This window comes from Odocoileus virginianus, chromosome 3 (assembly GCF_023699985.2).
Source record: "Odocoileus virginianus isolate 20LAN1187 ecotype Illinois chromosome 3, Ovbor_1.2, whole genome shotgun sequence".
NCBI lineage: Eukaryota > Metazoa > Chordata > Mammalia > Artiodactyla > Cervidae > Odocoileus > Odocoileus virginianus.
In genome coordinates this window covers 79,153,804-79,178,926 of record NC_069676.1, presented here as the reverse complement: position 1 = coordinate 79,178,926, position 25,123 = coordinate 79,153,804, and the positions used below count along the sequence as shown (strand labels likewise).

General features: G+C 37.2%; 1 protein-coding gene across 2 annotated transcripts in view; it reads left to right on the top strand.

The window, feature by feature from the left end:
* The first annotated feature begins 14,664 nt into the window (after positions 1-14,664).
* The window catches only part of EDIL3 (EGF like repeats and discoidin domains 3), a 457,653-nt gene continuing 447,194 nt past the window's right edge, over positions 14,665-25,123 (top strand). The window contains exon 1 of one of the 2 annotated variants that reach the window (XM_070465779.1): positions 14,665-15,262. In XM_070465779.1, the coding sequence (XP_070321880.1) occupies positions 15,196-15,262 (67 nt within the window). In that variant the 5' untranslated portion in view covers positions 14,665-15,195. The remainder of the gene's footprint in view (positions 15,263-25,123) is intronic. The other variant, XM_070465778.1, reaches the window with a different exon arrangement.

Below are 25,123 nucleotides of genomic sequence, written 5' to 3'. Positions count from 1 at the left end.
TGTCATATTGTATACAGCTTTGAAAATTGCATTTTTGATCACTGAATTATGATTATTTTCTGTATTAATGAATACCTTTTTAATGGATATTTTTCTATGATACAATATTAAGAATTACATGCATCCTATTGCTGCAAGTATCCTTATTTAATTAATCAATCAAATGTTTACATTTAATTAGCCTGTTAGTATTAACATTAGCTTTTAGAAACATAGCTCTGATGAATAAAAGGATAAAGTGTCCCCCTCTCTTGAATAAGACGTGCTTACCTCTCACAAGCAGTTTGGTTGGTTTCTATGATGCCCCTCATGAACTAGGGTTTCTAGCATCAGTTGGCACTTACTCTACCTTTCCTTTCCAAATTGGTAACAAAAAACACAAGTTACTCCACAGATTATTGAGCAACTGACTGATTTATTCTGCGGAAGAACAGATTGTTCACAGTTCTCACTCAAGGCAGATTTACCTTGATGCCAGTGAATCTTAAGTTTCAGGGACTTTCATTTGTACCAGCTCCTCCCAAGGCCTTGAGTAGATGCTGGCATTGTGTTCATATGGTCACATACTTTTGAAAATTTTGAAAAATAAAAATATTTAGCCATTTATATTTCCAGTCCAATTCCCGGTTTGTCAGCACCTTCATTTATGGGAGAGGTGGCATTGGAGGAACCATGGGAATTGGGGAATGTGATTATGAAAAAGTTGAGTTTAGGATACTTTTGAGTTTAATGGGATGTATTTATATGATTTGCAGTCACTTTTATTTGTAGCAATAAACCCTTACTGTTGTTTTATAGCAATAACTCCATGAATACTATCATAACTTCCTGGCCTGATTAACTCAGACCCTGACAAGATACAGGGTTAAACCCTATGAAATTAGCAGCGCCAATTGTATGTAGATAGTGAAAGAGAAACATAGTTTGACAAATACAAATTCAGAAATCCAGTCTGTGGAATATTCCTGAAATTCCTTGTTTATAAAAGAAAGTTGTGAGAGTTTTGTGAAATTTAATACCATTCTATAAGTGTTGACATTACTGAATGAGTTGGGACATACAAAGAAAGCTAACAAAATTATTCATTTGTTATTTTTGATCATGCTAGGGAAAAAATCAATTTTTTTTTTCATTCTCTGTAGAAACTCATATTTTGAAACTGATTTTAAATTAAAAAATGATCAAAAAGTATACATCCAAAAGAAGTGACAGAATATGACATGTGTCAGGCTATGTTTATGTTTTATTTTGTGATCTTTGAAACTTTGTGTTTTATCTTAGCTTTAAAGATATAAAAACATTTTGATCTTTCTAAATGAAAATATTCACACATATAACCACTTAAAATTACATTAACATGTAATGAACAATAAATATATTTATAATATATTGTTTAAGGTATAATGAGAGAAATAAAAAGCAAAGATAGAAAAGGAAAAAGAGAGATGTAATGTATACATATTAATGTACTCTGTTCATAAACATTTAGGATATATTCTCAAAAGAAATTATAAAATGTTAGCAGTCATTAAGAAGCAATGGTGATTTATGGGTGATATTTTTCTAGCATTTAATAAAATCTATATAGAAACAAAATTTACATAAATGTCTTAAAAATTAATAAAAATCATTGTTATGAAAAGTATAAAACTACATTACTTCAGGTTTAGTGTGTGAAAGTCCCTCAGTCATGTCCAACTCTTGTGACCCCATGGACTTGCAGGCAAATTCTTTACCACCTAAGTCACAAGGGAAGCCCAAGTATACTGGAGTGGGTAGCCTTTCCCTTCTCCAGCGGATCTTCCTGACCCAGGAATTGAACCAGGGTCTCCTGCATTGCAGATGGATTCTTTAGCAACTGAGCTGTTAGGGGAGCCCTGACTGGACATTGTAACTTGATATAATAAAGTGATATACATTATACTTCATCTAATAAACATTCAGTAATAACTATTTCCCTGTAGCTCAGATGGTAAAGAATTTGCCAGCAATGCAGGAGACCCCGGGTTCTATCTCTGGGTCAGGAAGATTCCCTGGAGAAGAAAATGGCAGCCCACTCCAATATTCTTGCCTGGAGAATCCCAGGACAGAGGAGCCTGGTGGGCTACAGTCCATGGGGTCTCAAAGAGTCAGACACGACTGAAACATTACACTGCTACTACTCTTTTAACTGAACTATAATCATATATAAAACTATACTAAATTAATTCCTTAGGATAAATTCTTAGAATTCTTATTTTATTGGGTCAAAACTTTTAAAACCCTCATCTATATTGTCAAATTGCTTCTTAGGAGTTAGAATTAACATTCCCACTCATGGTATAATGGGCAGTCATCACAATATTTTTATGCTTTGATATTTGCCTTTTAATTGTTTTTAATTTTTTGGTTATACAGAAGTTTTTATTTTCATCTTTATGTAGACAAGGAAATTTGTCACTAACTTCTTTCATATTTTCATTTACTTATTCAAAAATTAGATTAAAATATTGACCTAAATTTTTCTATTTTATATGGTTTGCTAGAAAAGCTAGTTAGCACACTAATCAATTTTTAATTTATTTTCAAAAATATTTAATTACTAGGAGTATGCTTACTTTATTTGATTTGCAGAAAAGTTGAGGTATACCTGTATATTAAAAATTGGGACATTTCATTTTAAACATTAGGTTGTGGAAACTTGAGTTCTAATTATTCTGGGCCCGTAATCCCCAAGGCCACAACTGACTGCAGTGGGTAGCTGCTGCCTCCTTTAGACTGTGCATACACTTTCCAGCTTTCCATCACTACTTACTGTGTTCTGTTAGGTCTATTTTCACTCTTGTATGTGCCTCCTTCAGCATGGTAGGCATTCAGTGGGAATTTTTATTTTAAATGATAGCTTAGATAGATGTTTCCAGAAAAGACATCAGGATTAATCTGGGCTTTGTTTTCCGTATAAAATTGTATGCTGTCACTGGTGTCTGGAGAAGAATAGGTTCCAATTCCATTGAGTTCAAGTGACTGTGTAGTTTTGGTTGATCAGTGTTAGAGGTGTGCCCCTGGAGTCTGGAGGTGTATTCTGGGGAATTTAGTCAAGACCTGTTGGCTAGTGGAATATCTGGGCTGTGCAGTAATGCTAAGTCAGCAAAAGACTATCTTAGCATTTCACAGGCTTTAAATTTAGTGATTTAAAAGGAACTGCTAGTAAAACATCTGAGACATACTATGTGATAAATTATTTTTTTTTAGAACATATGAAAGAATAGATGAATGACTGAATATCCCACAAGTAGATTTCATTGCTGATGCAAGGGAAATTAACTGAAGGGGAATGAGAAACCACTCAAACTCCTGAAAAAACTTAGACCTCAGAGTAAGTGAAGGGGAACATAGTACCAAGAGACAAAGGAGATTGTAATGCTTGTCATGGGCTAACCTTGGCAGATGGAGCAAAGAAACAGACTGATCAGGAAATTTAATTGATAAAGATGTTATTAGATGATGTTTCAAATTAAGAAAATAATGTATATCGTTTAGACTCAATATGTTGATCTAATTCTATGAGGGAGCTGGTCAGTGCAAAAATAGCTCCCTGTTCATATGAAGACAAATATACATAGTACATTTGGCCATATATATATATATATTTTTTTTTTTTTTTTTTTTTTTCTGAGAGAATCAACCTTCTCTGGACATATTGATGGTGAAGTAAAATTTAGGAAAACAAAGTATTCTAGACAGCCAACATTCCTGCTTATAAGAGTTCTTCTGTAGAATGAAATATAATAGACAAAATAATAAAATCTTACATTTTTAGGATGTAGGTGAAAAGCAAACTAATGCCCACTTCTTATTTTTTAAAAAAATTTCTTCTCTCATGGTTGCTGAGGCCTCAGCTTCCTGTAATGTGCTATCCAGGTGTTTTGTTTCCTAACTTCTGTTGAAGGTTCTGCTTCAGACCCTTCTAGAACTATCCCCTACCTACTACCTACCTACCCTCACCCTATCCCATCAGCAGCCTCTCACATTCTAATGTGCACTCTGAGCTCCGGTTATCCAGATATCAGGAGTTACCCATGAGGATACCCTTAGCCTTAGAGAGGAATACTTCTCACTGTCCTTCCTGGGAAGACATTGACACATTCCCTCCCCCCTCACCACCTCCTTCCCTTCCTTTTCTACTTTGGCTTCAAAGAAGGGACAGAATCAACCTAGAATGTAACTTCCTTTGTTAGACCTCTTAACCACAAAATTGTTTAAATGGACTGAGGGAGGGAATCACTACTTCTTTTAAAGGCTTATACTGAGATATGATATATCTTCCTTCTCAGCTTCAGATGCTTAGGAGATTCCTGCAAGGGACAGAGACCACCCAGCTTATGAAGAACTTGTATCCCTTGCTCACATTTGCACACTTCTGACACTGTAGTCAGGCTAGAATGCCCCTGGAAATTCATACTACCAAGAGTTACTTAGATTTGTCTGGAGAGCTAGATGAAGTGAATAATATAAAAGGAATTATAAAGATTTCCAATTTCCTTTTTGCCCCAAACTGTGGGCTGAATATAAGGCTTGGTCACTGTCAGGAGTTATCTTTGATTCATAGATTTGTTTATTAAGGACTGAGTGATCTTATAATTTAGAAAGCAGCAGTAATCTAGCTGTTATCCTGGGCTGTCTATGAGATGGTGATCATTACTCCCATAGGAAGGAGCCCTTAGCCACTGCCAAAAGCAGTGATTTAAGCTCCATGCAGCCCACCTCCTCCACAAGACTGCCTTTTAGGGCAAAGGTGCCTTCTGGGACTGAAAGAGGAGAGCTGTTATAGCATTAGAAAGGATTCTGCAGAATTGGAAGCAAAAGGGCTAGCCACCCCCTTGTTAGTGATGTAAGCTATTCAGAAAATTCCTAAGAGTATTCTTCTGCATTTGAAGAAGTAAAAAAGCTAAAAGAAATATTATTATTCAAATATAAATAGAATGTAAAGCAGATAAAACAAGAAAATATTTTGTCATGGTTAAGAATTATTAAAGGGTTTAGCAATTTCCTTTAAGTAAACTGGCTAAAAGTTGTGGGTCAATAGTATATGCACTTAAGTTATCAGAACAAAGGCTCTTCCAAAAGGAAAACTTCTGGGCATTTTCAGTCATTGCTTAAGGTTCCCAGGCAGAGTCTCAGGCAGAACTGAGTCACCAGCTTGAGCCATAGCCCAGAGTGACACATCATTTAATATAGGAAAGGAAAATGTTAAAATAATACAAAGATATTTTCAGCTGATGCTGAGTCACATCATCAAAGGCAATACTAGAAACATTTCCACCCCTTCCCTTACACACTGTTATGTTGTATCCTACTCGTAAATAGGAAGACCAGAAACTAGGTTACGTATAAATATCCTTATTAATTTTATTTTTGAAAGTAGACAAATGTAATTTTAAAACCTTTGGCAACCTTCCATTTGAATGCCTGCTAAATTTACTCATCTCTAATTTGAAACAATCTAAGGTACCCTCCAAACTCATCATTGAAAACAAAACAAACTGATTTTTAGATTGCTTTATAATTTCTACTTTCAAATTTGTGTTAATTTTTTCATTACATTATTAAATAGAAAATAGTCTGGAATTTATTCCTTACAATAAAATCATAAATAATAATTCCACTAAATAAATGGGAAATTTTAATCTTTTTATTGGTGATTAGATAACTGAAGGCCCACATTGCAATGGGTTTTTACTATATCAGCTGTAACTTTTCAGTTCAAGATATCTACTTCATTATATTTTAGACCATAAATTGTATTACAAGTCAAGTTGCATTCCTGTATATGCTTAAGAAAAAGATAATGATTAGAATCTGACTATAAATCCCTGAATTCTCGGAGGATTTAGCAAGACAATGGTGAAGTTTTGCCTCATAGTTGTTTTTATATATGCTTTATGGTTTTGTTCTAGAAAAATGAGAGCTTCTCTATGAATTAAAGTCCCTAAGATCATCAAATACAACAAAAAAGGCATGCTGTCATTGTGTGTTCAAAACCTTATTAAAAATCTCTTGGTTTCAAATTACTGTTTTGTTCTGCAAACTCTCAATGGCATAAGGTCAAGATGTTATAATTTTCTTCACACTGAGGGCCATATTTCCTTCATCTTCCAATTTAATACAGACATTATGGTTTTAAGTTTGGGAAAAGTATGGGTTGAAAACATTTAATCAAATATTTCATATAATGTTAATACAATAATAATTTAAGAAAAATTAGACCTGTCATATTAACATTCATAATATTTTATTTTACTTTAGTAAAGTATTTAAAATCACTCTGTTAGGGAATGTGCTAGGAGCGTTTTATCTTCAGACAGAAGTAACAGAATCAATGTCAATATTAAACACAGGATGTTAAGTGTTATTCTCCCCATGGCTGAAACAACAGTATTTCAATCTGCATTTGCCAACATACCATATATTAAAATGTATTTCTTTGAATTTTTTAGATGAAGCAGTGATTGCAAAATTTTTTTATTGGAGACTTTTCTCCTTAAGTCGTAGTCTTTTGGAACCAGGAAAATCAAATAAAATCTTAGACATTCATTGTCTATGGAGACAAAAACATTTTTCTTTGAGTTTCATTTAGCTTTGGTCTAATTACTACACTTGATGTGTCAAACCAGAAGTCTTGTGTATTTTAAACAAACATCCATTTGGAGAAAAAGAGAGGGAAAGCCAATGAAAACTAGATAAAAGAGGCAATAGTCTAAAATTGTCCTTTGGACTGTTACAATATCATTTTCCCCCAGGTAATCATATATTTAAATAACTATGAATATGGTGGGCATGAAAGAAGTTTTTAACATTTTGTTTTACATCAAAAGACATTGCATTCCAGGATCCTGTCAAAGGCAACCTCAAAGTTTACATCATCCAATCCCAACAAATTTTCACAAGCCTTTCTTTCTGGCAAAAAAGAGTCTTTTTTTTTTTTTTTTAAACCCTATCCTATACATTTATGAAAACTTATTTCCTTTCTACACTGACAGTAATTCACTCCTTAAAGATATTTTTTGAGCAAAGACTGGTATATATAAAATAACTATGCCAGCTGCCTTGGACCCAGGAAACCAGAGGCCATATGCTCTGTCACAGAAGGTCACTAGAATAGTCCCATAAGTCAGGAACAGTACAAGTGTGTCCATTTATTTAGATTTGTTTGGCAGCATCTGTAACAGTTTCGTGGGGAAAAGAAGTATGAAAATATGAGAGGGGGTAAACTAATGTTATTTTCAGATGATATAACCGTATACCTGAAAGAGAATCAACTAAAAAACTGTAAAAGAGTAAAGCAAGTAAAAAACAGTAAAAGACGTTGATAAAGGGATTGAGTATAAGTACACACACACACAAATACCCTTCTTATAAATAGCTAGTTACAAAACATAACTGAAAAAAAACCTTTGTTTGAATAGGTACATAAAAAGATAAAACGTACATAGAAAGCTAACAAGGGGAACTTAAAACCTGGATATATAGATAGCAATAATAAAATAAATATGCATATTCTCTCATTTCATCTAGACAAGCTCATTCTAAAGTCCTTATGCGGGCAAATATGTGTATAGTATTAGGGAATATTTTTTAAAATGAAGTAGATGAAGCTATTTGCTCTATCAGTTATCAAAAATGTTTAAATAAACATAATTAAGAACGTGGTCTTGGCACATGGATAGATAATCCAATGGAACAGTCTGTAAAAGCAGTCAGTAGAACCAAATATATATGACTAGTTGATTGAGTTGGCATCTCATATCAGTAAAGAAGACAGGAATTTATTCATTAATGGCTTTCATAAAAGTAGTAGTTTTCTATCAAATAAGTAAGCTCTATACTACCCTTTTCCACAAAATATAAATTTCAGCTGGGTAAGAAATGTAAATATGCGTATGAAAATATAATATCCATAAAATTATTATATGAAAATATGAGAACATGTTTATAAACTCAGAATAGTGAGAATCTATCTTAGCAAAAAATCAAACCTAGAAATCATAAAGCAGAGATGGTTAAATTTCATCATTACAAATAAAAAATGTTTTAGCATAGCAAAATCAAACAAAACGGCTATAAACTAGCTGGATAAATTGTTTGACATAAATATGATGCACAATGGGCTAACTTCTTTTTTATATGCAGAGCCCCTACAAATCAAGACAAAGGTCAGCAGCCCAGTAGAAAAAAAGGGCAAGACATATGAAATGTAGATAACATAAAGAAAATATGAATTATTTTTAAATATATGAAAAGTTGCTAAAATCACTCCTAATAAAAAATATTCAAAATCTTGAGACACCATTTTTTATCTGCAAGATTGACAAGACCACAAATTGCAAACACATTGTATAAGCCAAGATGTAAGGAAGACAGATTTTCTAATGCATTATAGGTGGAAGGATGAATTCATGCATCTTTTATGAATGGCAGTATGGCAATATCTACCAAAAGTTAAATGCACGCACCTTCAACCAACAATGCCACTTCTAGCAGTCTATTCTAATGCACATTCATGTAGTGAACATGTGTGCAAAATGTGCATTCACTGCAACATTGCTTGCAGTCAGAAAAGATTTGAAACAAGTATCTATCCAAAAGGATTTCTGTTACAAAAAAATTATGCCTGTACTTGATGCAATTACAGAAATATATAATTTTTTTTGGTGAAAAGAAGCAAGAGGCATAATGTTTGTGTAATTTAGCAATATTATTGTATAATTATTGTATAATTAACAATATTGTGAACAGTGTTTGTACACATACACTATAAACACACACATGCAAAGGTGTGTGTTTGTATGTGTATATATGCATATCTTTTGAAAAGTACACAGCAACAGCTTCTAGCTACAGCTGTTGGCCTTGCAGCAACCCTATGTAAGCAGGGAATGTCATCAAGAAGGAAACCTCTATGTCCCTGTCACCTCTATATCCCTACACCCTCTTGGACCTTTGAGCTTTAGTTGTGTGCATGTTGTTGTTTGTTCAGTTGCTAAACTGTGTCTGACTCTGTGACCCCATGAACTGTAGCACACCAGGCTTCCCTAGCCTCTACTATCTTCTGGAGTTTGTTCAAACTCATGTTCATTATCTAACCATCTCTTCCTCTGCCACCCTCTTTTCCTTTTGCCTTCAATCTATTCCAGCATCAGGGTCTTTTCCAATGAGTTGGCTCTTGGCATCAGGTGGCCAAAGTATTTGAGCTTCAGCTTTAGCATGGTGATTGCAGACATGAAATTAAAAGACGCTTACTCCTTGAAAGGAAAGTTATGACCCACCTAGACAGCATATTATAAAGCAGAGACATTACTTTGTCAACAAAGGTCTGTCTAGTCAAGGCTATGGTTTTTCCAGTGGTCATGTATGGATGTGAGAGTTGGACTATAAAGAAATCTGAGCACTGAAGAACTGATGCTTTTGAACTGTGGTGTTGGAGAAGACTCTTGAGAGTCCCTTGGACTGCAAGGAGATCCAACCAGTCCATCCTAAAGGAGATCAGTCCTGTGTCTTCATTGGAAGGGCTGATATTGAAGCTGAAGCTCCAATACTTTGGCCACCTGATGCGAAGAGCTGACTCATTTGAAAAGACCCTGATGTTGGGAAAGATTGGGGGCAGGAGGAGAAGGGGACGACAGAGGATGAGATGGTTGGATGGCATCAACGACTCAATGGACATGAGTTTGGGTGGACTCCGGGAGTAGGTGATGGACAGGGAGGCCTGGTGTGCTGTGGTTCATAGGGTCACAAAGTGTTGGACATGACTGAGCAACTGAACTGAACTTTAGCATTAGTCCTTCCAATGAATATTCAGGGTTGATTTCCTTTAGGACTGACTGTGCCATCCAAGGGACTGCACGTATTAACTACATGCATGTGTTAATTATTAAAAAAATATTTTAAGGTACTAAAACTAAGTCATTCAATAAGTTGAGCAAGAAACACGAGGGAAGGAATAAGAGGCACAACAGATTTCTCTTACTAGAGTCAGACCCTAAAGTCAAAGGCTCACTCCTGTGTAATGACACTGCATATGTTCTAGAAAGAGCATCCATCAGGGAACTGAGCTGGGAAAGACTGGGAACTCTTAATTTGGCCTAAAATATGTAGTTTTATAAATGATTTTTTTTAGTGTTTTATAAGAAGTTTAAAACATATTCAGCTATGTCCAAGGAATATAGTTATCTTTATGGCAAGATCCATTTGTAATTATTTGAAAAGGTAAGGCTAATAACTGTGACAACTAGATAAAAACAAGAAGTGTTAACTCTAAGGAATCATGGTTCTGTGGTGCTGGAATAATTTGGGAGGTCTGACAGGGAGACAGGAATTCAGCTAGCAGAATTTGTAAGAATTCTTTTCAAATGGGGACAACGGGAGGAGCAGAGAGTTGGAGGAAAGAATTAGTGTGGTATTTATGGAGAGCAATGAAAAAATGTTATGAGTTATGCAAATATTTTAGAGAATTTTAAAATGTACTTGAAACGCTACACTCAAAGTATGCTTTACAATGATAAATCAAGGTCAAAGAGGTTTCAGACTATACTAAAAAATGACAATTACAGTTATAGCCACTTAAATTGAAGATATAAATGAATGAAACAAGTTAGAACAGTGACTAAATAGATGCTACAACACAATGGTTATGAAAATTGCTCCTGGAATCAAACCAGGGCTCAGATCATGGCTCCTGCCTCCATCCCTCATTGCCGCCTTAATCTTGGGCAAATTGCTTAGGTATTTTGATCCTTGGTTTCCTCAGCTGGTAAATAGAAATTATAATAATATTTACTTCATAAGTGCTTTTCGGGTGACTTAGTGAAGCACTAGAATTAAAGATGCGTTAGTGTTTAGCATACAGCTGACCCTCTATAATTGCTGCCAGTAAAGTGGTTCGTCCATTCAAACTGACTCTATCTTGAGACCGTAGACAATTTACTTAACCAAGCTGTACTGTATCCCTTCTCTGTAAAGAAGGGATGATGATAGTGACTTATTGTATTACTTTTCCCTTGCTGCTTAAAAGTTACCACAAATTTAGCAGTTTTAAAACACCAGTTTATTAGCTCACAGTTCTGTAAGTCAGAAGTTCAGGTGGCCTTGATTGGGTTTTCTGCTTTTGATCCCACAATGCTGCGATTTAACTCCAGAGTCATTTTGGATATTAAAGAAAATAGATGTTTTGAAATGCAAAACAAAGTTTTTAAGCACAAAATAGTTTTAAAAATTAATAATAGTACTGAGTGTAATTTGATCAAATAGTCTGACTCTTCATAAATCTAGTTTATTTATAAATATCACTCAATAATTACAGGAATACAAAATGCTACCTTTATGTTATTTGCTGCTTGGTCAATTCAAAGATGAGTTAAAATTTTTCCAGATAATTTAATGGGGGTGGGGGATGGCAATTGAGATAATCAGCTATTGAGGAAAATCACATACAAAAGTTTGGGATTTTGTGTATGATTTTGTCTCCATCATGTCATCATCAGCACTGTGTGCCCACTACTGGCCTTGGCCCATTTGCAATCACAGTAATTTACCACTAGGAGTTTGATACTCTTACTAACTCCATTTTACAGATGAGAATATTGAGACTTGGCAATTAACTGGCTTACCTATGTTAAAAGAGTTAGAGAGAGACACAGTATTCCAATTCAGATATGTTCTGCTCCAGAATGTAAATGCAGAGCCAATAAGAATAGCTCTTGAAAACAAGTTAACTTTCCACAGCCCCTTTTCTGTTTGTTTTCCTGATGCTTTTTCCTGCTTTATTTTCAGACAACGTTTCTTAAGTTGTTTTCATTGTGGTGTTAAATAAAATATGTTAACAGGTGTTCAGAGAAAAAGCTTTCCCCAATAAAAATAAAAAAAAAGAAAGAAAACAGTAAGCTTACAGAATGGTGGATTAACACTTTTGAAAATGTTTCTGAATCACAGGACTTTTCAAAGTTTTTAATATGCTAACATTCACCATGAATCTTTAAGAACTGCTTTGATAGGTGATGTTGCCCAAAATTATTTGACTATGAAACGTTTTTTTCCCCCATTAGCATCTTGGGGAAAATAAGCCTGCAGAAAATATTTTGGGACTTGCTGTCTTCATGTGATATATAGATTCATTTTTGGTGCTCTAGGCATATATTTGGAGAAGCTATAAAACTGTAGGTTAGACTGCACATGATTAGTAAAGGTCCCTTAGCACTTGATATAAGGTAAAAATTCATAACAATTTTGCCCTTTTACCTTCTCTTTTCCTTTTATAAAATGTCTGTTTCTTGTGATCCTCTAACATTTCTTATATTCCACTTCTGAAGAGGCTATATATAAGCCTAGTAAGAGTGAAATTAGTCCTATAAATGTAAATTAGGTAAAGTGCCTGGAATTTTCCAAATAAAAGGCTTATTAGTACATGACCATTATCAGTAAGTGGGGAAAAAAGGGGTAACTGGAAGTACCAGGAAGTATGACTATAAGACTCTAAGACTATATATCAAATTTTGATTAAAAATGGGACTTAAGAAAGTTAGGACTTAAGAAAGTAGAGATACTAAACTGGAAACATTTTACAAGTCGACTACCAGGTAATAAGAATGGCATTTGTGGTCACAATTCCAGGCATTTGACCACAGAATATGCATTTTAATGTAGTTTTATGCTTTCCTGGAGCTTTTTTTTTTTTAAAGAACTAAAAACAAAGATAAAATGGTAGTAATGTACACTGTTGCCAGCAAAATTATTTAACTTCCTAACATTGCTATTGAGGTCATATATTATCAGAAAAGTGAAAATAAACAGGGAATAAATAGGAAAGTAAACAAAAATTTTGGCATACTTTTTTCCTTTAATATCTCATGACAGAGTCACTAGTTTCTAATTTTATTTTGCTATTAATTTATTTTAATTTTACTCAAGCAGAGTTGATTTATATTAGTCTCAGTTATATAGCAAAGTGACTCAGTTATACATATACATATATATATTTTTCAGATTCACAGAATATTGAGTCAAGTTCCCTGTGCAATAGATCTTTGTTGGTTATATATAATGTATGCACTTATACATACATACATACATATATATATATATATATTGAGATTTAGCACTATGTTTGAGGAATAATACCTTAAAACTAATATTAAACATCTCATTCCAAAGACTCAAAGAGAGAGATATTTTATAATGGACATATCACCATATGACTGATAGTGTACTTTCAAAATTAAGTAACGGTGATGAGCCAGAAAGTTGAAATTTGATTGTTTACAGCTGCTTTGTGGCAGCTCTAGACAGTGGCACCTTGCTCTAACATGTATGGCTTTCAGCAAGAAAGCAGACTGTAAATAAATGAGTCTCCCTCTTTCCTTTAGCAAAGTCATTTTTAAGAAAATGTTGTACCTCCCACCAAACATGAGATGTGAACAAACCTTGTTTTCACTTAATTTTTGTTGTTACCATAGTTTTTGTTTGTTTGCCAGTGGTATAATATTTTAACTTCTCTGTAGAAGTATGAATGTTACTTTTCCATCAGTCTTGCATCCTTGATCTCACTTCAGATTCCAAAGGAAGGTAGAAATTGAACTTTAAAGGCCTCAAGGAAGCAAAAGGAGATGAAGTTGCATGACCAGTTGTCTTCTGCTATCTTTTTCTTAGTGCATTTTTAAAAATCCTTCCTTCAAGAATGTTTCCTTCAATTTTTCTGTATGTGTTTTCTGTCTTTCTCCCTACTTCCCTCTTTAGAAGGAAAAAAATTTTTTTTTTCTTTTTTGGAGACTTTCATTTTGGTACCTGCAACTGCTGGAGCTGAATCCGTATACCCTAAGCAAATAATTTAAATGGAAAATAGAGAAGTAAGCAGTGCCCTAAGCCATGGGCTGTATTTTGGTTCAGCCACTTTGACTGCAAAAGCCAGTCGATCTATATTGTTTTTGGTGGCTAGCAAGGAAATGTGATCTCCTATAGTGATGCTTCAAGAATCTGTCCTTGCCTTTTATTTTCTTACATGGTCCCCAAACTTGCCCCACTATTTCTCGTCTGAAACAAATGTCCTGCTTAAGGAGATGTGTCTGGCACTCACTTGCCCTGTGCCTTCACCTTTTTGCTCTGGTTTACAGAGAAGCCCACAAGCCTCTCTCCCCAACCCTAGAGCTTACTGAAGGTTGGCCAGATCAGCAGTAGAGTACCCCCCTGTCTGAGCTGATGAAAGTCTGCCTGCTGACGGGGTTGTGCTCCCAGAGACTCCAGGACAGATGCCTATATAGTGTTCTGTCTCTCAAGCAGCTTTGTGCTCCAAAGAGAGCCACTTTTCAAAACCTCTTAACTTCTTTTCCTGGCTAGACTGCAAACGGGGACTTCAGGGGATTCCTTAACGTGGTTCATTACAAAGTCCAGGCTGGAAACCAGGGACATCTCAGGCTCCGAGTGTGCGTCTCCTTAACCGGGGGAGTCCCTGGCGTAGATGCAGGAGGTCCAGGCACTATTAGGAACTTCAGAGGTGGCGGCAGGTGCCAGGGTGTGGCTGCAGTTGTCTCCCTCATCTCTTCCAGCAGAAGGAGCCACCTCTGAGACAGAGAAGAAGAAAGAGAGACAGGAGGCGTGGGGCGAAGAGGGGGAGGCCGGTGGAGGGAATAAGAAGGAAGGGGCGGGTGGGGGTGCGCGCTGGGCGGGCGGCTGCTTGCGAGGCTCGGCTCGCACCCACGCCGCCTCTGTTTGTACACAGTGCGCTCCCGACCGCCGGCTCGCTCGCTCCCCGCCTGCTCACGCTTCATTGTTCTCCAAGTCGGCAGCCCAGCCGCGGGCCGCAGAGACCCGAGCCGAGCGCACCATCTGCGGGTCCGCGGGCGCGGGGGACCCGGCGCCCCGCCCCACCCGCCGCGCCTCAGCCGGGACCCACCCGCCGCAGAGGCTGAGCCCGCCGGCCACTCCTCGGAGCTCGCCCACCTCCCGGCGCCACCGGAGCGCAGGCGAAAGGGGAAGCAACATTCCTCTCTTGGGTCACCCCTCTTTCTCACTCTCTCCGACAATTTGTTTCGGGAGACGCTGCGGGAAGAAGACATCTTCTTGAATCCTCTATCGGGGTGGGGTCTGCCGCTGCCCTGCGGTGCCACCTCGGCGACACTACCCTCCGCCAAGACCCCTGACCATCGGGGTCACGTCCGAGACGGGATCATGAAGCGCTCGGCAGCTGCTTGGCTCCTGCTTGGGCTCAGCCTCAGCGTTCCTCAGTTCTGCAGAGGTGAGGCAAAGGGCCGGGGGCTGGCGGCAGGACAGGCGGCGAGTCCCCCTGGGAGACACGGCGAAGGGGGCTGGAGGCGGTCCCGGGGGGCGCGCCCGGAGTGGTGAGCCCTGTGGGCGGCCCGGAGGAGGCTGCGCGCCCTATCCTGGGTGCCCAGAAAAAGTGCTTTGCAAAGTCAGAGAGGAGTGTTGGTGGGGCTGAGCTGGGAAGGGGATGTGGGGTACCCAGATGAGATCTAGGAAAGATGGGGAGGCGGGAGAGAAATTTTGCACAGCTCACGGTCGCCAAGCAAACCCTCCCCAGCCCTGTAGGTGATGCCGGATGCAGGCGCCAGGCGGGGCTTTCGCTGGGGAGCCAGGGAAGCTAGCTCGCCCCGGGCGTGGAGTAGTTGAAAGGGGAAGAGGCTGGAGAACCACTGGGCTCCCTGCCTCCAGGGTGCGGTGCTCTTACTGCCAGGCCCACGCTGAGCAATTTGCAAATCCGAACCTGGTGCTAGGAGTTTGGGCCGTGGGTGCGGTGGAGACGGGTCTGACAAGTCCGTTCGGCTTGCTCCCGTCTCCCCATCCTGGACGTGCTACATCAATAACAGAAAAACCCCAGGAACCCGCCTCTCCTGTAACCCCAAAGGTCCCGAGCTTTGCTCAGCATTTCCTCCTGGTATAAGCGTAACTCTTGGTAATAAGGAATCGTGCATAGCAAGACAGCCCTGGCTCCCCCGCCCAAGAGTGGAAAAGTTGTAAGAGCTGGTCTGGTGGTGGTTTTCACGACTTGCATGAAATAAAGCAGTCTGTTAAAAAAAAAAATACAAGACTTTAAGGACTCTCCTGCTGAGTTGCGTAGCCGGCTTCCAGGTCCCTGGGAAGGATGGCTTGTCAATACAAGTCATTCTGGCTCCATCTCCGCTAGCTTTGGATTGAAGTTGGCTGCCTGGAAACGGCCAGGGGGAGCAGCAGGGACCCTGGGTGGGTCGTCGGAGGTGGACCTGAGTCCCTTCTGCGCCCACATGTGTGGGCAGCCCCCTCTAAGGGTTCCGTGGGTAATGAAACGGTCCGCAGGCTGCTTCAAGTGGAGACCCGAGTGCAGTACAGGCTTTAAAATGCTGTGCCTCTCCAAAAAGGCAGCTGGATTAAAACATGCACTGACTCTGATCCATTTGATATTAGACACTGCATGAATATTGTACACCATTTATCCGAACACCCGTCCGTCTGTTTCACAGGAAAATTGTGAACTCTTGGGCTACAATTTGCCCAAGCAGCTGGGTGTTCTTGGCCAGATGCCCTCGATGCCCAGCTAGTAGCTATCCAGGTCGAGCCTTTCCTGGGGAGGGGGGGGCTTCCCTGCTCCCTCCTTTCTTCCCCCAGAATGTGGCTGTTTTCCCCCAGCGTGTAGGCGTGTGTAGGTGTGTGCCTCGCTGGTTTACAATGTGCCCTTCCAGTTATCCGGCAGAGGCAGCCACTCCACTGAAGGTTAAGGCATGGTAATGGCTCTGTAGTTGCGCTGCAGAGTCTCTCATCGATGTGAAAAAGGCAGTGCTCCTGCTGCCGATATTTCTCCTTTCTCTCATTTCCCGTCCGGATTCCTCCTGCACTTTGATCCCTTAGCAGGAATGGAAGGGAAAACAGCAGGCACTCCCATCTCCACCTTCCTTCCTTGCCTGCATTCCCACCCCAAACCAAAGAGCGCACACTCAGGCACACACACGGGCACCTACTCCATGCCAACATCGCCTCCACCATCAGTTCGGCACCCGCGTGGAGGCGGAGGGCTGAGTGGATGGAGGAGGAGAAAGTGCGTCTAGCGGCTGGGGCCCGCGCTTGCCTCCCTAGGTCTGGTGCAGGAGACCTGGGGCATCATGAGTCCGAACTCTCTGTATCCCAGCTCTGCACCTAAACAGCTTACTCTGCCAGGCAGTCCAACCTTAGTATGCCGCCTGGGCTCTCTTTCTGGCTCCTAGACAATGCTTTGGCACTGTATACTCCACGTTCTTCGGTAGATTTATCTTTATTCCTGTCAACCTGGGGGAAAGGGATAGAGGGCTGTAGGAAAGAAATGGACTGCTTTCCTTGAGCCCTTTTTGTTACACTAGCATTTCTTTAATTTATTCTCCCTTAGCCCTACAAAAAGGCAGAGTGCATCTTGCATGACAGCTCCAAACAATTAAACTTGGAGCAAACTTATTGAAGCCAGTGTTAACCATGAGAATTTCCCTTGTGCTGCCCCCACCCCACCTCCCCAGACATAGTTTGCCTATTGTATACCTTTTAGGAATTGGTTCCCTGTGTGGGTTGCAATTTATGTGCATTAATGACTAAGATCTAATAAGGACATGTAATTCTTTGTATTAGTCATTTTTATTTTAAAATTAAACCAATGGATCAGTCAGATTGAATATTTTATTAACTCTTAAATTATTCATCGTTATGGGTTGCTCTAAAAAATCCAATACATGCATACAGTTGCAGCAAGCACGTGATATCTTATGCAATCTGTCCCTATGCTTGCAGCTTGTGTCTGAAGTCTTTAAGCAAATAGCACTATCTAAAAATGTCTAGACGTGTCCTAAATACTATGAATCATTGGCACTTGCATTTCCTTTTTTAATCAGTGGTGATTTTTAGTTAATTCTACATGGGGATCAATTAGTACTTGAAAAATCTCACTCCAAGTAAAAACACCCATGCTTCTATAATTACTATAGCAGTGTCTTTGCTGAAATAACAGATTTATTTCTGTACTTTTAAAAATTATTACACATTAGTGTCTTCATTACCTGATTTACATGCTCATTAATTTTATACTTTAAATGCTTTATACTTTTATACTTTTAAATGAAACATTTAAAAATATTTTTGAAATACTAAATTAAACATAATAACTAAGTGAAGATAAAGTATCCTGCTGTGACAGTTTGACACCAGTGCAAAGCCTTGACCTCTGTTATGATACAGAACATATTATCCCACCCCCCACCCCCATCCTAAACACTTTTTTTCTGATTATTTTAAAATATTTTCTTAGAGATGAAATGCATTTTGTTTTAAATTTATATGGTTTGGGGAAGACACATAAAATTACAAATTAAGGGTTACAAAAGTGAAATGGTCTATTCTCCCTTCTGTGGTCTTGAACTTACAAAAATCTTCAAAACCAGGCAAATGTCTTTTACTTCTAAACTCTTCTCAAAATTAAAACACTTATTTTCCTCAAATATCTTATCTCTGTTTATATAAAATGTGTATTCAGGATGTAGGGTATTTTTAATAAACATTTTACTAAAACTTGCCTTTAATGCTAGATATATGACTTTTCCTTCTCAGAAAATGATAACAATGCAAAGGGTTAAAATATATATGACTAAACTAAAGAAGCCTGGTTACTCAAAATCATGACAAAGTACAAATTTGACAATTTTTAGATTCTAAATTCGTAGTCAAACTCTTATTTTCACTAATATTAAAGATAAAAATGTTAATTAGGTAATTTATTTTTAAAACTTTTCCTCTTTTGAAGGGTTTTGATAATGGGATGGACTGTATATGTTATCACTTGTATCCAGTTGTGAAAACCTGACTGATTTGAGAGTTTCCTAAAGCCTAAGAGGGTTAATCCTGATATTTGTTGTTTATTGAATATACTTGCAGGTGCAAACAGCTTTGAGCATCATTTATGATGTAGTAAGTTCATTATATTCCTTGCCAAATAAAGAAACCTACAAAAAACATGTGGGTTTCAGAACTCAATTCAAATCAGATGAGAAACAGCAAATTTTGCAAATATGTAATTAATTCTATGGATTCTCTCATAGCTAATCTGTTTACTCCTATGAGTTTATGTGAGTTCGAGTTTATTCCCCAAATAGTTTGCAGGCTGACTTTATTATGTTTAAAAAAATTATATAAAACCAAAGCCAAGCTGTTCCTATTATTCAGTTCTTATCTGTGTTTTAAGGAAGATGTCTAGCATGTTTTTGTTTTTTAAGTCACAGCCCTTGTAATGATTACCATCTTTTGGTTAATGAAAGAAACCTGTATTTATATATAAAAACTTAAGTAGTTGGCTATGTGAAATGGATTATTGAGAATTTTCTCATGGCTACATGATAATGCTAGAAATTAAGTACTTAAACTGAATGAACTGCCACTTAATTGTTACTGAAAATACCTCTAAACAGCCTTTGCTTTGTGGGAATTGTTTAAAGGGAAAAGTAGACTGGGATGCACTGTGCCCTTGCCAGCAGGTGTCAGGATAATCAATGGAGATATTTTCAAAGGAGGGATGCAGGTTGAAGGGAGCAAAGGAATAAATGCTTATCTGCAAATCCACATAAAGTGACTTTCTACTTTCTGTGAAACTGATTTTATTAGTTTTCATTGCTCCCCTGAGAAAGAGAGGGAAAGTGAGTTGTAAGGACCTATTGCTTGTAATCATAGGACTTTAACTTGGAGGCAGAGTAATTCTAATGACCACACAGAAATAAATATATGTCAAGGTTGAACCTTGTAACTTACAAGGAAATGCACTTAGAGCTAAGAGGCACTCGTAGTAAAGCAGTTATTACTGAAATGTTTGGAATACTTTTAAGCTTACTTTCCATATCCACTGTAAATTTTATACATGGAAATGCTGTTCTATTGATTTATGTGGATGTATATTCAACTATTTATATGTGCAGATCTATAGTCCTGAAAGAGATTACCACTTATTCTATTCTTTTTGTCACAGTTTTAAAGTGTATGTTTCCTGTGTGTTTAAAGTGTATGCAAGTTTCAAAATAAGTCATGTGGCCAAAAGAGAATAAATGACATGATAAAGTTTTATTATTACCTGTTTCAGACAGTTATTGTGTTTCAGGATCTGTCAGTGACTTGACATTGTTTATTTCTAATTGGTCCTTAGTGAATAACCTTTCCTCAAAGGTAGGTTCTAGCATCTGCTGATATAACCCTTAAAACAGTATTAAACAGTAATACAGTATTTAATAACAGTAATACAGTATTTAACAGTATTAAAACAGATTCACCATTGCACCATTTCTATTATACAAATTCTCTCAGTTTTGTTTTATGAAGTCACTGATATCATGCCAAGTAGTCTGTCCCAGTGGTATATCCTTTCTGTGACAGAGACCTCCTCAAATAACCCCTTTCCCAAAATTTCTTTGCAAGTTAGCAACTAGGGCACAGCATCCAGTATAAACATTTGTCATCATTGAAAAGTTGCAAATCTCCAACACATCGTGACATTTGCAGTTTGCTTTCTTGTGAAGAACAAAAAAAATAAAAAAATGATAATGTAAAGCTGCTACTACTAACTCCTGAGGTTTAAAACATAAATGGAAATAAATTAGAATCTGAATTATGGAGCAATTCAGGATTTTACACATTGATTTAATCTGAGTGTCCTGCTTAAAACTGTCAATAGTTAATAGTTTATATCCACCCCACTTGTAGAGAAGTCTCTTGCTTTAGTTGTAGCACAGATCTGAGAACCTAGGAGAAAACATCAAAAACTCCTAACCACTTAAAACAGATAATTGCATTTCTGCCTTAAATCATGTAGAAGAGTCTACTCTCTTGGTTCCCAGGCTCACTATAAACTGAATCCCCAAATTAAAGGCATATGAGGTAATAAGTCAGGCTTAATCAGAGCAATAAAAACATGGCAGCTACTAGACAAAGAGGAGATTGAACAGAGTGTGTAAAAGCAAAGTTTCCTTACAGTGCAAGAAACTAGGAACCTTTACTTGGGAAGGGGGAGGGGCTAAGCCTAAAGGCCAAGAGGCTTTGCCCTGTCAGAGAATATAGCCCTAAGTGATGCAGATACTGATCTTGTATACCAGGGAAAGACTCACTACCCATATGTTCAACATTTGGGGGGTACAAAGGCACTGAGATGTGTGTATTATTGAAGAGATTTTGTCCAAAATGTTTAAGCTTGAAAATCTGTTTAAAGGTAAAAAAGACATATCTGAAGAATATGCTGGTTTGAAACTTTGTTTCCCATCATTTCAGAGATTATGTTCTTATATATATATATATTTTTTTTTTTGCATTTCTCCTAAAATAATGAATGAAGGAAAATTATCAAATACAGGACTCAATTTTGTAGAAAAGAAGTAGATATCAGAATGTAGATAAGATGTCCTGCAATTATTTGGTTATATTTAGAAGAAAATGTGCCGCTGTTTTACCATATGCGTTATTATGATGATAGTAGCCATGTCGGATTTGTTCCACAGAAGATTTAATAGTGCATGAATGTAGAATGGAGGATTTAAGTTCAAGAATTTAAGTGAAGGCTTTTTAAGTACTAAAGCACTTTTGAATGTGATTGTTACTATGGAGAAAGAAAATTGACTCTAGAGCTAAGCTTTACTCTTTCCATTTTCTAAAACAGGTCTGTATCAAACTGATCAGTCTCTTTAAAAATAATTTACTATAGTGTAATGGTCCATAGATGGAAAGGCCAAAGTTTTAATCTCTTGTTAAATGGTTTTGTGTATGATTGAAAGTAGTCTCTGGATGGGTCAGGACACCATGCATTCTTTTAAATTTATGCTTGGTATTTGATAAAGGCATGTATTTTGGGAATGCACAATAATCCTCTTCTTGTATTGAGATTAGGATGAACATTTACATTTTACTGCCACTGGAGATTATGTGAACACAGCCCAAGTCAAATAGGCTCATGACTCTTGAGCAGAGAGGACTAGAACAGTCAAGTGGGAACACTGAAGAATATTTTTATTGGAAATATTTTGCGAAACCCCTCCCAGTAGTGTAGAGCAGTCTCCCATTCATAGGCACCAGTCTTATCTGTGCTCACATCTCTAATACCCTTTTCTTCTCACATGTTTGGCTCCAAATATTACGTGAACTCTAATATTCTCCACACTGTCTTTCCTATTTGTTTATTCATCTTTTTTCTTTCATGTCTGTTCAAGAATCTTGCTAGATAAATTAACAAGGGACATTTGATATTTTTCTTTAGTATAGTTAGTAAATCTAACATTTATTTAATACTTGTTAAGTGCTCCCATGTTCTAAGTACCATCTTTGATTCTCACAAGGATTCTATGAAGCGAGTCGTATTATTGTTTACATATGAATGAGAAAACAGAGACAGAGAGGTTAAATTATTTCTCAAATAAACAATCTACTAAGTATCTCATTAGAAATAGAACCAGTTTAAATCTAGAGCCTGCTTTCTTAAATACTGGGCTATGCTGTATTTCAATAAGCCACACAATCCTGTATGTCATGGAGATATTTTGTTAAATGATTTTCTTTTTTGTAGAACACACACATCATGTCCAGTTTCTGTTTAACTGGTGGATATTGTGGAAGGGACAAATTATGTTTACTTTCTTAGGACAATATTTTTTAAATTTTCAAATTTAATTCGGTAAAACATCAGTACATCTTTTCATCTTCAGAAATAAAGGTTGGCATATACTTGGTCAGAAGGAGTTAATATGTCTTTCAGAAAAATGCATCACTCATAAGAATAGGGAAAACAGGAATTAAAGAGAAGTTGAGAAGTGATTGACAATGCATTTTCTTCAAATTCTTGCCATTCAGTTTTATTTCAGTTTGACTTTTATAATTTACTTGGTTTTCTAGGATTCCATTTCTCCATTGTTGCTCAGGACAAGATGATTTTAAAGGTTAACAGATATATAATGTAGGACATAGAGATCTTAGAGGTTAAGTAGGTTTTCATTTCTGCAGTTTAATGAAGGTATTTTATTTGCTTTACATGCCATTCTCATTTAATTTTATTTTTGTGTAATCCCATTAAGAAATTGTAGCCAAACAAAAGCACCAAATGGTCTCAAACCCTACCAACTAGAAAATTATATTTTCTGATTTCTTTTGAGTTATTTAACCAAAATATGATTCACATTTTAAAACTGGAATTATATTTACTTTAAATATTTTACAAAATAATGAAAATTACATCATCCAATATGAGATCACTTTGTTAATATCTTGTTCTGTACGTATGTACAGTATTTTATAAAAAAAATGGACCATTCATGATTTATTTTTATATTTATTGCCCTAAAATAATAATAATACAACAATAGTTTAAATTTCATAAGCATTTCCTGTATCTATTCTAGGGGACATAAGCAGAACATTCTTAATGTCATTTAATGGATAAGGAACATGAGATTTGAGAAAGTCACATCACTTACATTCAACATGTCTTGTAATTCAGGCAGCCAATAATAGAGTTTGAACTTGATTCTCTGTGTTCTGATTCCAACTTATATTTTTTAAAAATCTTTTCTGCTATCCCATTTCGCTCGAGTTAGTTAAAGTTGATGTTTTTTATTTTTTGTTTTTTCCTCAGTTCTTAAACTCACAAGATAAGAAGGAGTTGTTGTACTACTTGCTTTTTCAGAAACTATTCTTACTGCCTCTCAGTACATTAGCACTTCCTTTCCATCAGTATATAACACTTCCTTCTCTCTTTGGAGCCAATTACTAACCATGACAACATCCTGAACTTCCTCAAAGGCTTTTTCTCTATCATTTGTCCCCCATAAGCTTGTGACTCTTAACATTCTGGTGCTAAACTTCCTGGAAGTTCCCAACACTAAATATTCCCATCTTCATTTTTAGGTACCTGCTGGCAATGCTGTTCAATAGACTTTCACATCACATGATTTGCTCATTTAACAGAACTTGAAATTTCTCAGACATTCCATTTTTTCCTAGAATTTTCTCTCTTTTTACCTCTCCTTGTCCTTCATTCCCACCAAACTCACTCTGATCATTGCTCTCATTTTCAGCCCTTCTTATCTCTCTTCTTTTCCACTCTAGACTTCGTGGTTATCCATTTCAAGAGATACTCAACCATTTGGGAATTTTTCAGCCCAAATGCTTTCATCATTTTTGTTTCATGAAATCTCAGACTAAGGTAATTTCCAAAGTCCCTTTCCCCTCTCTGGCCATGAGAAAACTGGAGTTCTGTCAAGAAGTGAGAGGATCCACTGGAAATCCGGGCAAATTTGAAAGGCTGAGCTGTGGGTCCAAAGGGGAGTGAGTAAGAAACACAGAAAGTGCTGATATGAGGAATAAGATGATCATGGGATTGCAGTATTTCTACTGTAATTATTGATAATTATTAGTATAGATTTGAGAGTATGACCATAGGAGTTATGATTGAAGGAGAGTAGAAGACAAGATTTCTGAAGGAAAAGAGTCAAAGCATTTGGAAAAATCATCTTTGTAGGTACCAAAATTCCAAAAAAGTTATACCAGGAGAAATATTTTGGAGACAGAGAGAGAGAAGGAACCAGGGACACAAATCTTTAAGGATTGAGAGAATATGGTGCAGAGATCAAGAGATGACTGTAATGGGGGGTAGTATTGGAGAATAGAGGTCTTTGGCAGGAAACCGAAACTGGGTAGGTTTTTATTGCTGTTGTTTGGGAGGAATGGGAAGATGTTTAGGAAGTTGCATTGAGGAGCCATGAGATGCATCAAGGACCCAAGTCTCATGTCTAGAAGCCATGGGAGAGATAATGGTAACCATGTCAGAGGGCTGCAAGCTAAATAATCACTCAGAGGAGAGATGATTTTCTCTTGAGCAGGAAGGCAGATGTAATAGCCTAGTCCTAGGCATCGTGCTCTTTATCAAAGTCTTCATCCTACGCTTTTTGACACATTGAGCTCATTAAAATAATCAATAAGTTCACTAAGAGCTATGCTTTTAAGCACATTGAATATGTTTTCATAGGAAACAACTCCTTTAAGCCTCACAAAAATTCAGAGGATTATTATTATCCCCATTGACAGATAAAGATGTAAACAGAATAATTCTAATCCGAGTGTGAAGCACTCAAAA